A 15,739-nucleotide genomic window follows, 5' to 3' on the forward strand; every position below is an offset into this window, starting at 1 on the left:
AGAGGAAATTCTAACATTCTCTTACCACGTGATGTGACATTTTACAGTCTGTTAAAGGGACTTTAAACACCTTGCACTTAAAGGGACAGACAACCCCAAAAAATGATTTCATGATTTGGATAGAACATACAATTTTAAACAACTTTCCAATTTACTTCTATTATCAAATTTGCTTCATTCTCTTGTTATCCTTTGCTGAAGGAACAGCATTGCTCTACTGGCAGCTAGATGAACACATCTAGTTAGCCAATCACAAGAGACAAATGTGTGCAGGCACCAATCAGCAGCTAGCTCCCACTAGTGTATGATATGTGCGTATTCTTTTTTAACAAGGGATAAAAGAGAACGAAGCACATTTGAAAATAGAAAGGAATTTAAAAGAGTCTTAAAATTACATTTTCTATCTGAATAATGCAAGTTTAATGTAGACTTTCCTATCCCTTTAAAAGGACAGGAACCCCCTTTCTTTTATGATTCAGATAGAGCATGCAATTGTTAACAACATTTGAATTTACTTCTATTCTCAATTTTATCTCTTTGTATCCTTTTAAACACATCAGTAAGCCAAACACAAGAGGCATATATGTGCAGCCACCAATCAGCACCTATCTTCCAGTTCCTGAGCCTACGTCGGTATGCTTTAAAACAAAGGATACTAAGAGAACAAAGCACAATAGATAATAGTATATTAGAGAGTTATTTAAAATTGTATGTTCTCAATTTCATGTGCCTTCATATCCCTTTAAAGACATTTCTGTTGTCTTACTATAGAATATCAGCAAAATAAAATAAAAAAAATAAAACAAAAATAAACATCTTGTTTGCTGCAATTGTTTTTGAATAACCAGACTCTAACCACCACTAGCTTTATTTTAGGAGCCAATCTGGACTCGATTCTGCATCTGACAAATCTAGCCACAGTCATTATGTTAGTATAAAGTGCTTTGTTTTGCACCTTTTAGCTGCTAAAGCCATATAGGGAAATATATGTAGCAGTTTTAGCTTTGCAATGTTTGCAGTGAGCTTTTTCAGTTATGAGAATTAGAACACCTACATAGTGATGTCGCGAACCTAAAAATTTGGGACGGCGAATCCGCAAAAGTTTGCGAACCGGCGAACCGGGCAAACCGCCATAGACTTCAATAGGCAGGCGAATTTTAAAACCCACAGGGACTCTTTTTGGCCACAATAGTGATGGAAAAGTTGTTTCAAGGGGACTAACACCTGGACTGTGGCATGCCGGAGGGGGATCCATGGCAAAACTCCCATGGAAAATTACATAGTTGATGCAGAGTCTGGTTTTAATCCATAAAGGGCATAAATCACCTAACATTCCTAAATTATTGTATCGATCAGGTAGTGTAAGGGTTACGCCCGCTTCACAGTGCGCAGTGTAGGTGATATACCTGCCCTGACCATGCTAAGCAGACCAGGTATCAGTGGTCAGATGGACCCTTGCCCCAACACTGTGTGCCAGACATGCCATTATAGCAGACTTATATGGCTTTGGCGTTGCTTTTTGGTAATTATAAGGCTGCTAAATGCCACTGCGCACCACACGTGTTTTATGCCCAGCAGTGAAGGGGTTAATTAGGGAGCATGTAGGGAGCTTGTAGAGTTAATTTTAGCTTAATTGTAGTGTAGTAGACAACCCAAAGTATTGATCTAGGCCCATTTTGGTATATTTAATGCCACCATTTCACCGCCAAATGCGATCAAATAAAAAAAAAATGTTCACTTTTTCACAAACTTTAGGTTTCTCACAGAAATTATTTACAAACAACTTATGCAATTATGGCATAAATGGTTGTAAATGCTTCTCTGGGATCCCCTTTGTTCAGAAATAGCAGACTTATATGGCTTTGGCGTTGCTGTTTGGTAATTAGAAGGCTGCTAAAGGCCACTGTGCACCACACGTGTTTTATGCCCAGCAGTGAAGGGGTTAATTAGGGGGCATGTAGGCAGCTTGTAGCATTAATTTTAGCTTAAGTGTAGTGTAGTAGACAACCCAAAGTATTGATCTAGGCCCATTTTGGTATATTTCATGCCACCATTTCACCGCCAAATGCGATCAAATTTAAAAAAAACTATTTTTTTCGCAATTTTAGGTTTCTCACTGAAATTATTTACAAACAGCTTGTGAAATTATGGCACAAATGGTTGTAAATGCTTCTCTGGGATCCCCTTTGTTCAGAAATAGCAGACATGTATGACTTTGGCGTTGCTTTCTGGTAATTAGAAGGCCGCTAAATGCTGCTGCGCATCACACGTGTATTATGGCTAGCAGTGAAGGGGTTAATTAGGCAGTTTGTAGGGAGCTTGCAGGGTTAATTTTAGCTTTAGTGTAGAGATCAGCCTCCCACCTGACACATCAGACCCCCTGATCCCTCCCAAACATCTCCCTTCCCTCCCCCACCCCACCCCACAATTGTCCCCGCCATCTTAAGTACTGGCAGAAAGTCTGCCAGTACTAAAATAAAAGGTTTTAAATTTTTTTTTAATTTTTTGCCTTATTGGCGGCCATCTTGGGTACTGGCAGCTGTCTGCTATTATTTCACAGTCAAAAAAGTGTTGTTTTTTTTAAATGTACACTACTGTTACACCAGATATGAGTGGTGGCACTGGGCAAGTGGGCACAGTATACGCTGTGAGCCTGACACACACGCTGGCAGGCAGGCAAGTGCAATTAGATTACACAGGAAAAAAAAAAAAAAGCAGACTGATGTTCTAGCCCTTTTTGGGGTGCTGTTCTTACAGCAGAGATCAGATGAGTCCTTCAGGACTGTAGTGGACACTGAATACACTAGCCTAGCTATCGATTTCCCTATTAAATCAGCAGCAGCTACACTGTCCCTCCTCTCACTAAGAATGCAGCTTCCGAATGAATCTAAAATGGATGCTGTCGAGGAGGTGGGAGGGTCTGGGAGGGAGGGTCTGCTGCTGATTGGCTGGAATGTGTCTTGTGACTGTGAGGTATAGGGTCAAAGTTTACTCAATGATGAGGAATAGGGGGCGGATCGAACATCGCATATGTTCGCCGTCTGCGGCGAACGCGAACATGCTATGTTTGCCGGGAACTATTTGCCGGCGAACTATTCGCGACATCACTACACATACATTGTTCAGTGTTATATTACATACAAGGAGGGGGAATAAATAATGAAAGTATTTTGCAAAGTCGTTTACATTAAAATCTTAACGTGTTTGCTGTCTCTTTAAATGTAAATGTGAATTTGTTGTTTATTTTTAATCTAGTCCTATAATCTAGCTGGATTGTTAGCATATTGTAACATGTTCAATGACAAAGTAACCAATGGTTTATTCATTTGTACAGAAAAAAACATGTAATTGATAGGCCATTATGCCATAGGGAAAATATTAATTTTACACATATTTATATGTTTATATGCTTGCAAAAAAAAGACAGGTAAATGAATAGATCATTAGCCAATTCCATAGTGACATAACATCTGCACTCTAGGAAACTTTAGTTAAAGGGACATGAAGCCCACATTTTTTTCTTTCATGATACAGATTGAACAGATACTTTTAAACAACTCTGCAATTGGGAGCTAGCTGACCAGATCAGGTGAGCCAATGACAAGAGGCATATATCTGCAGCTACCAATCAGGAGCTAGTTCTCAGTAGCGCATTGCTGCTCTTAATCCTTCCTAGGATACCAAGGATACCAAGAGAATGAAGTCAATTGGAACAATTTTAAAATTGCATGCTCTATTTGATTCATGAAAGTTTAATTTAGACTTGACAAATGTTCTTATAAGTTATGTGTATGTAAAAAGTGAAATTGATTTGCTCATATCAAATGACATTTATTATTTATTTATTACTTTCACTTAAAAAATAAATAAATTAGCGTATGGAATTAGTTATCTTACTTTGTACACTTGGATGCCCAGTAAAGCCAACTGAAAATGATAATGGGGTATTATAGGATTTTCTTACGTAGATATATTATTATACAGTGTATACATATAGTAGTCTGTGATTGGCTGATGGCTGTCACATGATACAAGGAGCAAGCAAATGGGGGGTATTGTCAGGAAAAAATATACTGCTTATTTAAAATTAAGTAACTTTTATTGCATTGCCTTTTTACTATGTACTTAAATGTGCAATTTATTGTTATTATGCACTTAATTTTGCAATTCTATTATATTTCAGATAGAGTATGGAATTTTAAGCAACTTTCTAATTTACTCCTATTATCAATTTTTCTTCATTCTCTTGCTATCTTTATTTTAAAAGCAGGAATGTAAATCTTAGCGGCCAGCCCATTTTAGGTTCAGCACCATGGATAGCACTTGCTTATTTGAGGCTTACATTTACCTACCAATAAGCAAGCATAACTCAGGTTCTCAACAAAAAATGGGCCGGCTCCTATGCATCACATTCCTGCTTTTTAAATAAAGATAGCAAGAGAACAAAGAAAAATTGATAATAGGAGTAAGTAAGAAAGTTGCTTAAAATTGCATGCTCTATCTGAATCATGAAAGAAAAAAATTGGGTTTAGTGTCCCTTTAACTAGTCCTAAAGCCTGTGTGCACGGGCCATTTTCTGCAGTGCAGCGGTCTCACCAACAAAACCCCACCGGTCCTCCCTCTCCCATCCGGCCACGCCCCATCACACCCACTATAGTCCACCCTCTCTGCTGTCTGCTCCTCACTGCCTTGACTGATCCTTCTTCACGGACAGGTATGTTTGTCTCACGCTGCAGTCTCTACTGCGCATTACTGCATCGGACAAACACACCTAGCCTTTTATAGTATAGGACTAGTCCTAAAGCCCATTCACACGGGCCATATTTTGCAGTACAGAGGTCCCACCCCTTGCTCTCTCCCCTCCTCTCTTTTGCTTTCTCTCTCCCTCTCTCTTTTGCTCTCTCACTCCACCTCTCTTTTCCTCTCTCCCCACCTCTCTATTGCTCTCTTTTACCTCCTCTCTTTTACTCTCTCTCTCCCCCCGCTCTTTTGTTCTCTCTCTCTCTCCCCCTCTCTTTTGCTCTCTCTCCCCTCTCTTTTGCTCTTTTCCCTCTCTTTTGCTCCCTCTCTCCCCCTCTCTTTTGCTTTTTCTCCCCTTCTCTTTTGCTCTCTCTCTCCCCCCTCTCTTTTGTTTTCTCCTCTCCCCCTCTGTTTTGCGCTCTCTCTCTCCCTCTCTTTTGCGCTCTCTCTCTCTCCCTCTCTTTTGCTCTCTCTCTCTTTCTCCCTTCTCTTTTGCTCTCTCTCCCCCTCTCTTTTGCTCTCTCTCACCTCTGTCTTTTGCTCTCTCTCTACCCCTCTCTTTCTCTCTCTCTCCCCCCTCTCTTTTGTTCTCTCTCTCCCCCTCTCTCCCCCCTCTCTTTTGCTCTCCCCCCTCGCTCGCTCCCCCCTCTCTCTCTCCATCCCCCCTCTCTCTCTCCCCCTCTCTTTTGCTCGCCCCCCTCTTTTGCTCTCTCTCCCCCGTCTCTTTTGCTCTTTCTCTCTCCCCCTCTCTTTTGCTCTCTCCCCCCCCTCTCTCTCCCCCCCTCTCTTTTGCTCTCTCCCCCTCTCTTTTGCTCTCTCTCCCCCTCTCTTTTTCTTTCTCCCCCTCTCTTTTGCTCTCTCTCTCCCCCCCCTCTCTTTTGCTCTCTTTCTTTCCCCCCTCTATTTTTCTATCTCCCCCTCTCTTTTGCTCTCTCTCTACCCCTCTCTTTTTCCTCTCTCTCCCCCCTCTCTTTTGTTCTCTCTCTCCCCCCTCTCTTTTGCTCTCCACCCTTTCTCTCTCCATCCCCCCCTCTCTCTCTCTCCCCCCCTCTCTTTTGCTCTCCCCCCTCTTTTGCTCTCTCTCTCCCCCGTCTCTTTTGCTCTCTCTCTCCCCCTCTCTTTAGCTCTCCCCCTCTCTTTTGCTCTCTCTTCCCTATCTTTTGCTCTTTCCCTTCTATTTTTCTCTTTCCCCTCTATTTTGCTCTCTCTCCCCTCTCTTTTGCTATTTCCCCTCTCTTTTGCTCTTTCCCCTCTCTTTTGCTCTCTCTTCCCTCTCTTTTGCTCTTCCCCCCTCTCTTTCTCTGTCTCTCTCGCACGCGCGGGACCACACCCGGCACTGCCTTGCCACGTCCTGCCCCCGCTACGCCCGACCACGCCTGCTCATGCCTGGCCATGCCCATTCCTGCCCACCGTTGTCACGTCGTGGACAGCAGATCAGGTAGACTCTAAGGCCAGGTGTGTTTGTCCTCGCGCTGTCTCTACTGTGCATGACAGCTTCGGACAAACACACTTGGCCTTTTATATTATAGGATTATCCTTTAAAGGGACACTCAAGTCAAAATAAATCTGTATGATTCAGAAAGAGAAAGCAGTTTTAAGACGCTTTCCAATTTACTTCCATTATCAAATTTTGCACAGTTTTTCTAGGGGAACAAAATCCTATTGAGCACGTGCACAAGCTCACAGGGTATACTTATACTAGTCTGTGATTGGTTAATGTCTGTTACATGACACAAGGGGCTGGAAAAATTGGAGAAAAATATATTTGTCAGAAAAAAATCTACTGCTTATTTGAAATGTATATGTGTTAAATCATTGTCTTTTTATTATGCATTTCTTAATTATTCAGTTCTACTGCATTGAGTGGTCCTTTAAGAATAACTGCTCCGTTTTGTATCAGACCTCTCCTATAACCTTCTTTAACTTAGTGTTTCCAAATCTAATAAGGCTGTAAAATGTTTATGAGATGCACATTGTTACAAAGTAGAACCAATCTTCATGCGTGTAGCACATACTATAAAGATACAGCCCTTGTGTACATTTTATAGAGTGTTTCCATACCCACAAAATGCAAAGTAAAGTGTGAAAATGACATTTATGAGAAAAGCTGAAGGTTTTGTTCTGACCATAAAATGTTACTGTGAAAAAGTAATTATCAATAACACAGCAGTTGTCACGAAATATTATACAACGTTGGAATTACTTGCAGTAGCAAAAGAAGAAAAAAAATTAGATCAACTCCCACAATTTGAGGTCCAGGTCACATTATTGATCAATAAAATTCCATAATGAAATTAAAACTACAATTGTGCAAACTTTGTGCTGCATAATCAACCAGACTGCAAAACGTTTACATTTATCATATCTAATACTTAAAGGAACATGAAACCCCCATTTTTCTTTAATGGTTTAGATAGAGTATGCGATTTTAAGCAACTTTCCAATGTATTCTATTATCCAATTTATTTGTACTTTTGGTATCCTTTGTTGAAAAGTATACCTAGGTAGGCACAGGATCAGCAGTGACCAACTGGGTGGCTGCACATATATGCCTCCTGTCATTGAAATGATGTATTCAGCTAGCTCCCAGTACTGCCTTTCTGCTCCTTCAATAAAGGATACCAAGAGAATGAAGCACATTTGATAACATAAGTAAATTAGTGACTTCTGAGCTATGGTAGGAGGGGCCAAATTGTCAAAAACTGATGTTAAAGTGGAGTTTTATTGACAGATATATTGGTCAGGACAGAGAAAGGAGGTGATGGAAGAGAGCAGAGGTTTGAAAGAGTTTGTAAGTCATTGCTGTTCTAGTGACTTAATGTCGATATTATCCAATGTCAACTGTTAAAGGGACAGTCTAGGCCAAAATAAACTTTCATGATTCAGATAGAGCATGTAATTTTAAACAATTTTCCAATTTACTTTTATCACCAATTTTGCTTTGTTCTCTTGGTATTCTTAGTTGAAAGCTTAACCTAGGAGGTTCATATGCTAATTTCTTAGACCTTGAAGCCCACCTCTTTCAGATTGCATTTTAACAGTTTTTCACCACTAGAGGGTGTTAGTTCACGTATTTCATATAGATAACACTATGCTCGTACACGAGAAGTTATCTGGGAGCAGGCACTGATTGGCTAGACTGCAAGTCTGTCAAAAGAACTGAAAAAAGGGGCAGTTTGCAGAGGCTTAGATACAAGATAATCACAGAGGTTAAAAGTATATTATTTTAACTGTGTTGGTTATGCAAAACTGGGAAATGGGTAATAAAGGTATTATCTATCTTTTAAAACAATAACAATTCTGGTGTAGGCTGTCCCTTTAATATGTACATCAGTCTGCATTGGTGCTGTTGACCTCTCTCCCATAGATAATGCTCCTTAATGAAGTTATAAACTTTTCACTACACTGTGATTAAAGTAAACAAAAATATTTTAACCTATCAAAAGAGTAGATGGCTCAAGTTTGAAAGCCTACCCATTCCTGATCCTGATTGTTTAACGTGATTAACCAATCAGGTTTGTTTAAATTTATATAAATAGAGGCAGAACAATTAAAAAAATCATATCATGGCAAGAAACAGGACAAAAAAAGGTAGAGTCTGAAGGGAGTGTAGGAATGATACACGAAGGTTTATGTTTTAATTTAAGTAAAATTAGGGATTAGGTATTGTGGAGTAGACCTGAAGGTTGAGATTACATTTTTTGGCCAGTGGTTTGTAGCAATGGTATTTGAGGGTATTTCCAAAATGAGCACTGACACTGCTAAGCTCAGGATATACTGGCACATTAAGGGTTGTTGTAACCTTTAATGGTAAGTGGCGTTTTTATATTGATTGAGAATTTGTTTGTCGCCTTTTTAAAATCTGCAATGGATTATGTATTGAGGAACAAAGTACATTGAGATATTAGAAAACAAGCAATTTTTCTATAGTCTAATTCTCAACTTTTAGATTTCTGTGTTGACCAAGCAATTTCACAATACACAAAAAAACATAATTTATGTAAGAACTTACCTGATAAATTCATTTCTTTCATATTGGCAAGAGTCCATGAGCTAGTGACGTATGGGATATACAATCCTACCAGGAGGGGCAAAGTTTCCCAAACCTCAAAATGCCTATAAATACACCCCTCACCACACCCACAATTCAGTTTAACGAATAGCCAAGTAGTGGGGTGATAAAGAAAGGAGTAAAAAGCATCAACAAAAGAAATTTGGAAATAATTGTGCTTTATACAAAAAATCATAACCACCATAAAAAAGGGTGTGCCTCATGGACTCTTGCTAATATGAAAGAAATGAATTTATCAGGTAAGTTCTTACATAAATTATGTTTTCTTTCATGTAATTGGCAAGAGTCCATGAGCTAGTGACGTATGGGATAGCAATACCCAAGATGTGGATCTCCACTCAAGAGTCACTAGAGAAGGAGGGAATAAAATAAAAACAGCCATACGTAGAAATCTTAGCACAAACTTACTTCACCACCTCCATAGGAGGCAAAGTTTGTAAAACTGAATTGTGGGTGTGGTGAGGGGTGTATTTATAGGCATTTTGAGGTTTGGGAAACTTTGCCCCTCCTGGTAGTATTGTATATCCAATACGTCAGTAGCTCATGGACTCTTGCCAATTACATGAAAGAAAGCTAAATACTTCATAATTATTTATATAGTCCATCTATTTTCCACTTTTTAGGATATTAAGAAAATAGCAGGTTTAAAGGGTAATTAAGCAACAGTGACATCACAAAAGCTTAGCAATACTTACAACTGTGTACGGAACACAACAGTCAGCAGCTCGTATCCAACACCTGCAGCCAATCCAAGGTCAAGTCCCAGCACAACAGCAGCTATAAAAGTTACCACCCATACAGACTGAATGAACACACAAAGAACGTTTTAGTTATTGAATGTCAAGTATGTTCAATAAAGATTCAGCTATGTCTAACATAAAAAATACAGATGTATTAATTTTATACAAGTGTATAGTTGTGAGTAAAATACATAAGAGACAGTGCAATGTTTATAAACTGCTATGTTTAGGATATAAAAGTATGGTAGTTGTATCCATAATGAAGATATGTGACACTACCATATAGGATCAGTGTTTTTAGGTTGCTATCTTATTTTGCCACAAGAAGCAAAGGTTTACTTCTGCAATTAGTTCATAATGTTCAGCACCATCTAACAATTTTGCAATTTTTAATTCTGTTTATGGAAGATTACACTATCTTTTATTGGAGAAATGTATTTTATTTGGCATTACTCAACATTCAGTGCAGACAAGAAATTCATATTTCTTCTTTCATAAATCTGTGTGCATATTTTGTTTTTAACTGCATATTGTTAAATTAATAAGGAATTATTCAACACTACTCATAACACAACTATATCACAAAATAATGTTTTTTTTTTACTCTATCCCTCTGTTGCCAGAGATGGCAACGATCAAAAAAGATTAACCATTCAGCAATGAAGGCAGCTGCCTAAGGGTAAAATCTCTGAGAAGCACTTACATGGTCTGGGACCATATAATAAATGTGTGTCTAGATTTAGCAGTTGCTCTTTACAAAACTACTGGGCTGGTGACCATTGAAAGCAGCAGGTGGTCCTCTGATCCATCCTCAGATCATAACCATGACCCCACCACTTCTGTCAGTCATATGTCAACATCAGACTTTGTATCAGATCCCTTTGCTTATATTCAGTGTTAGGTATCTGCCCACATCTGAAAGTAGATCAATCTCATGACACTTGACTCTAATTTGTCCTTCATCCCCCACATCTAATCGCTCTCTTCATCCTGCCACAACCACCTATGCAATATTTCGAACATTTGTCCATTTCTGAGTTCTGACACCATTAAGCAACTAATCCACTCCCTTGTAATTTCCCATCTTGACTATTGCAATAACTTACTCACTGGCCTTCCTCTCTTCCACCTCTCTGCATCTGCTGTACCTCTCTGTGAGTTCCTTCACTGGCTCCCCATTCACAGCAGAATTAAATTCAAAATTCTCATCCTGAACTACAAAGCCCTTACCAATGCTATGCCCCACTGCCTTTTCTCACTAATCAACAAATATAATCCAGCCTGCTACCTAAGATCCAACAATGACCTGCTCCTTCTATCTACTATTATCACCTCTTCCCATGCTAGACTGCAGGACTTCTCTTGTGCAGGACCTACCCTCTGGAGCACTCACTGTCAGACTTTCCCCTAACATGTCTTCTTTTAAACTCTTGCTAAAGACATCTTTGTTCAAGGAAGCCCACCACCCAACTCAGTAGCCAATTAATTCCACTTACCTAATAATTGCCCTCATCTATCTCTGCATTAACATCATTCTCATCCTTGCAGTCCTCACCTCTGGTTTATCACCCTCCTAACATTCTAGACTGTAACTTCCCATAGGAGTAGGGCCCTCAATTCCTCCTGTACTTGTTTGTCAAATTTTGTCTTCTGTCTTACAAGTATTGTATCATTACTTTACTTTTAACAATTGTACCCATGGACAGTGCTTTATAAATAAAGTATACTATTATTAATGCTCACAACAGCCATCAGATCACAACAATGATATGAAGCTCCTGTCAAGTAAAAAGGTTCTGATCTCAGATCAGACTCAGTTTGGTAACATATGTTAAATACTGGGCAGTCAGGTTTTATACAGGCATCTGGAAACCATATGTGTGTCTAAGAGCACAAGCCTTGTAAACCCAGCTCTGGCTGCAATGCCTTGCTATGTCTGATCTACAAGATACATTTACATCTTCAAGTCTTTCAATTATTCATCTTCTTTCAATACAAGTTATTTACAATGTTTAAAAGGAACTTATTTAATGAACTTATTTGAATGCATTGTAGATCACATCCATTTAAAGTTGAATTAGATTATGACATCCATTGTCAATAATAAGTAAATCTGCCCTTTCATAACTTACAGGTTATATACTTTCTTTATTAGATAGTAAGGTGTCTGGCCATAAAAGTAGATTGTTCTGTTTGTTTATTATGTATTTTACATAACACTTTGACCTTGTAATATAAGCATAAAGAATCTTTGCAAAAAACAGGAAGTGTTGACATTTTTTGCTCATTCTTTTTGGTAAGAAGATAAACCAAACAATACATTTTATTGTTATAAAACTATTTTTCATAAATTATTTGCACAGATTTTAGTACTGTGAAGGTTTTTTTTTGTAGTTGTGTGGCCTTGGACATCGCCCAGTTACAGCCCTGTGTGTGCCTATGGAATGCATAGATAAACAAGATCTTTTATAAAATGCTATTGAGGGATAAACACTCAGATCTGAAGCACACAATATAATAAACTAACACATAAAGGTAAACACTTACACAGTCATATCTATCCTTTCTCCACAATATGGGAATTTGTTCACACTGCATCAGCATCCCCTTTAAATTAATTAAGACTAGCGCTCCAAGCACGGACTAAAACAAAAAAGACAAAAATAATCATAATGTTATTTAACAATTCTGTTTCTTTTGTCAAAATTAGTCTCAATATAAGTTATGGTGAGTAAACATGATGGGGAATAGCCTTCTCCCCTGTATAGAGTATGGTGACACACTGTAGATCATTGTATAGCCCATCTCTACATCTGTGCACTGAAAACTTGAACCATAAGTGTTTTCCACTAGAGAAAATAATTCTGGATGATTAAAGAATTGTGTGAACAATCAATATCATTACTCAGAATTCTTTCCTCCAATAGAAAACACTGGTAGCTTAAATTTTCTGTGTAGAGATGTATAGGTGGGCTATACAATGACCACAGTGCTGGTGTACAGGATTTGCAGGAGTGAACCTTATCCATTGAAGTTTATTAAATGGGGGCCTTTATATGAACAAGCATGAAACTTTCCTGATTCATACAGTTAAAAAAAGGAAAACTGCTACTATTATAAATTTAGCTCTTTCTATTTATTTTTAGTTGTTGAAAAAAGCTTCTTAATTTTAGAACAAGCTGAGGTAGCCTCTATCTATCTATCTATCTATCTATCTATCTATCTATCTATCTATCTATCTATCTACCTATCTATCTATCTATCTATCTATCTATCTATCTATCTATCTATCTATTTATCTTTCTATCTATCAATCATCTATCCTATCTAATCTATCTATCTATCTATCTATATATCTATCTTTCTATCAATCATCTATCTATCTATCCTATCTAATCTATCTATCAATTATCTATCTATCTATTTCTATCTATCTATCTATCTATCTATCTATCTATCTATCTATCTATCTATCTATCAATCAATCAATCAATCATCTATTTATCAATCATCTATCATCAATCTATCTATCTATCTAATCTATCTATCTATCAATCAATCAATCAATCATATATCTATCTATCTATCTATCTATCTATCTATCTATCATCTATCTATATATATATCAATCTATCCTATCTAATCTATCAATTTTCTATCTATCTATCGATCTATCTATCTATCTATCTATCTATCCTATCTAATCTAATCTATCTATCCATCTATCTATCTATCTATCTATCAATCATCTATCTGTCTGTCTGTATGTCTGTCTGTCTGTCTGTCTGTCTGTCTATCTATTCATCTCTGTCACAATATGGCAAATATAAATATTTGTTTTATTCATGCATTAACATCATTATTTTTTAGCTAAATGCCTTACTTATACAAAGTGATTATGCCAGAAATGTAACATTAAACAAACAAACAAACACAATACCTTTGGTAAGGTTTCCAGGAGGAACCCAATAGCCAACGTAACAATCATAACTATTAGAGCTGAAAGAACACCAGCAATCTGCAATAATGAAAAAAGGATTTGTTACAGTTTCAAGGGACACAAAAGTAAATATATTTATTGCCTACTGGAAAACACCCTCTTTAAGATACAGGATAAAAATGAGTTAAAAAGGGACATAAACCCCCCCAAAAAGATTTCATGATTCAGATAGAGCATACAAATTTAAGCAACTTTCCAATTTACTTCTGTATTGTAATTTGTTTTGTTATCTTCGTATCCTTTGTTGAAATGGAATGTACTACTGAGAGCTAGCTGCTGATTCAATGCTGCATATGTATGCCTTTATTCATTGACTCATCTGATGTGTTAAGCTAGCTTCCAGTAGTACATTGCTGTTCCTTCAACAGAGGATACCAAGAAAATAGAAAAAAATGGGTTTCATGTTCCTTTAATATTTTATTTTCAAAATGTTTTGTCAAGCAATCACTCTATCATGTTGTGGAAAGTTTTCACATTTAATTTTATCACAATGATACAATACTACTAAAGCATTTATGAGCAGTGTTGTGCAGGTAAAGGCAAATCCTACTTTACAGGTTTACTGGACAAACATGCAAGACACTTTTTATTTAGCTTGTAATAAACGCTTAACTCATAAAGCTCTAACTTTAGGAATTTTCTTACCTGGCTTTTGCCGCCAGTGCTTTCCTGAACTGCTGATCTTGACAGAGATGTGCTAACTGCAAACCCTCTAAAGCAACCACAGAATATATTGCCAATTCCAAATGCTACTAACTCCTAGAAGAGAAAATGATGAATCAACACATATTACCTCTTTCTAAACATTTTTATATAACCTTGATTTGTCACAACAATGTAGCTCAGTGCTCATAAAAGTACTAAATAGTCAGATCACTTTTTTTTTTATTGATTTGAACTATTTTGAGTTTATAGTATAAATAAAATGCACAAAATAAATATAATTTCTGAGAAAAATATGTTTTAAAACTCATACATTTCATACAGGCCTTGCTCTTTATATAGCAAAAAAATAGCATCACAATGTTATGAAAACTGCATTAATCTATCAGTTTTTGGATAAACTTTTAAAGTGAATTGAAAACACATGGTATAATATATAGAATTTGATGTACATACAGTAAAGGAATGCAATAATACTTGTAATCCTAAATATTAATTAAGACTATAGGGCCCGATCATAAAAGGATCACTAGACCCACAAGAAATTGTCTTTTTTGTCTCGCCAGTCTTGCAATCCGTGCGTCCGGCGATATTTTATAAAAAAGTGGGATGACCCTCAATAGGAAACAATAGGACTTGCTGCCTGAGGCTGGTATGGGTAAAAAGATGAAGGATAGTTGTTATAAAATTAGAAACTCCCAGCGATGTTTCTCTATTAAAACTGTTCATTATATATACAGTATCTTTAGTATACTGTTAAAAACTGTAATATATTTATATCATTTTTGTTATTTAAATAAATGTGTTTTTAATTTTTGGCGCATTCTTTTCTTTTTAGGCAGAAGATTATGCTTTTACTAAAGTGCAGGTTTTTTGGACTTGACAGCTTTTTTAATATTCTTTTGTTATAGCCACTGTAAGATCACACTGTACTGAAGGTGTTTTACTACTAATAGTGTGGCTACACTGTAACAAACGCGTTATTAATATATATTTTCAGTGTATAACTGACTAAAGAGAGTATTTATATAGCTGCCAATATATAAAAAAAACACTGCAATTTGAAGTACCTGTAATATTATAATTATTTATATTTATAAACATTATTACCTGGCTTCCATTTATAGGGTAATCGTGTTTGATTGAATATACTCTAGCAACAGAAAATCCTACAGCAAAAGCAACAATCCCAATAGCAAATCCATCAGCAATGCACTCTTGAAAAATTGAAACATCTGGTGTTATTGGAGCCTGGTATCTGTATATTAAAGAAGAAACAAAATAGAGATTTTGTAAGGAACAACAAAAGTATTCTGTAGCTCAGTGATATTGATATCAAATCACAACTTATCAATAATTTAATGCATACATACAGACTAAAATAGTTACTACATTTTAGTGATAGAATGAGAATTAATGTCAGCAATAAAACTGTTTTATAAGTTTCTAAACATTTTTCAAAATTTTAAATAATAGGTTTATAAATCTGGTAATGTAAGGTGTCAGTATTGATGTCATCCATGA

General features: G+C 36.9%; 1 protein-coding gene across 1 annotated transcript in view; it reads right to left on the bottom strand.

Annotated features, from left to right (window-relative positions):
• The window catches only part of LOC128662695 (chloride anion exchanger-like), a 160,065-nt gene that overhangs the window by 60,658 nt on the left and 83,668 nt on the right, over positions 1 to 15,739 (bottom strand). Inside the window, exons 9-13 of the mRNA XM_053716581.1 lie at positions 15,326 to 15,473; positions 14,198 to 14,311; positions 13,493 to 13,570; positions 12,100 to 12,195; positions 9,508 to 9,614 (exon numbers count right to left, since the gene is read on the bottom strand). Of these exons, the coding sequence (XP_053572556.1) occupies positions 9,508 to 9,614; positions 12,100 to 12,195; positions 13,493 to 13,570; positions 14,198 to 14,311; positions 15,326 to 15,473 (543 nt within the window). The remainder of the gene's footprint in view (positions 1 to 9,507; positions 9,615 to 12,099; positions 12,196 to 13,492; positions 13,571 to 14,197; positions 14,312 to 15,325; positions 15,474 to 15,739) is intronic.

The sequence above is a fragment of the Bombina bombina genome, chromosome 6 (genome assembly GCF_027579735.1).
Source record: "Bombina bombina isolate aBomBom1 chromosome 6, aBomBom1.pri, whole genome shotgun sequence".
Taxonomy (NCBI): domain Eukaryota; kingdom Metazoa; phylum Chordata; class Amphibia; order Anura; family Bombinatoridae; genus Bombina; species Bombina bombina.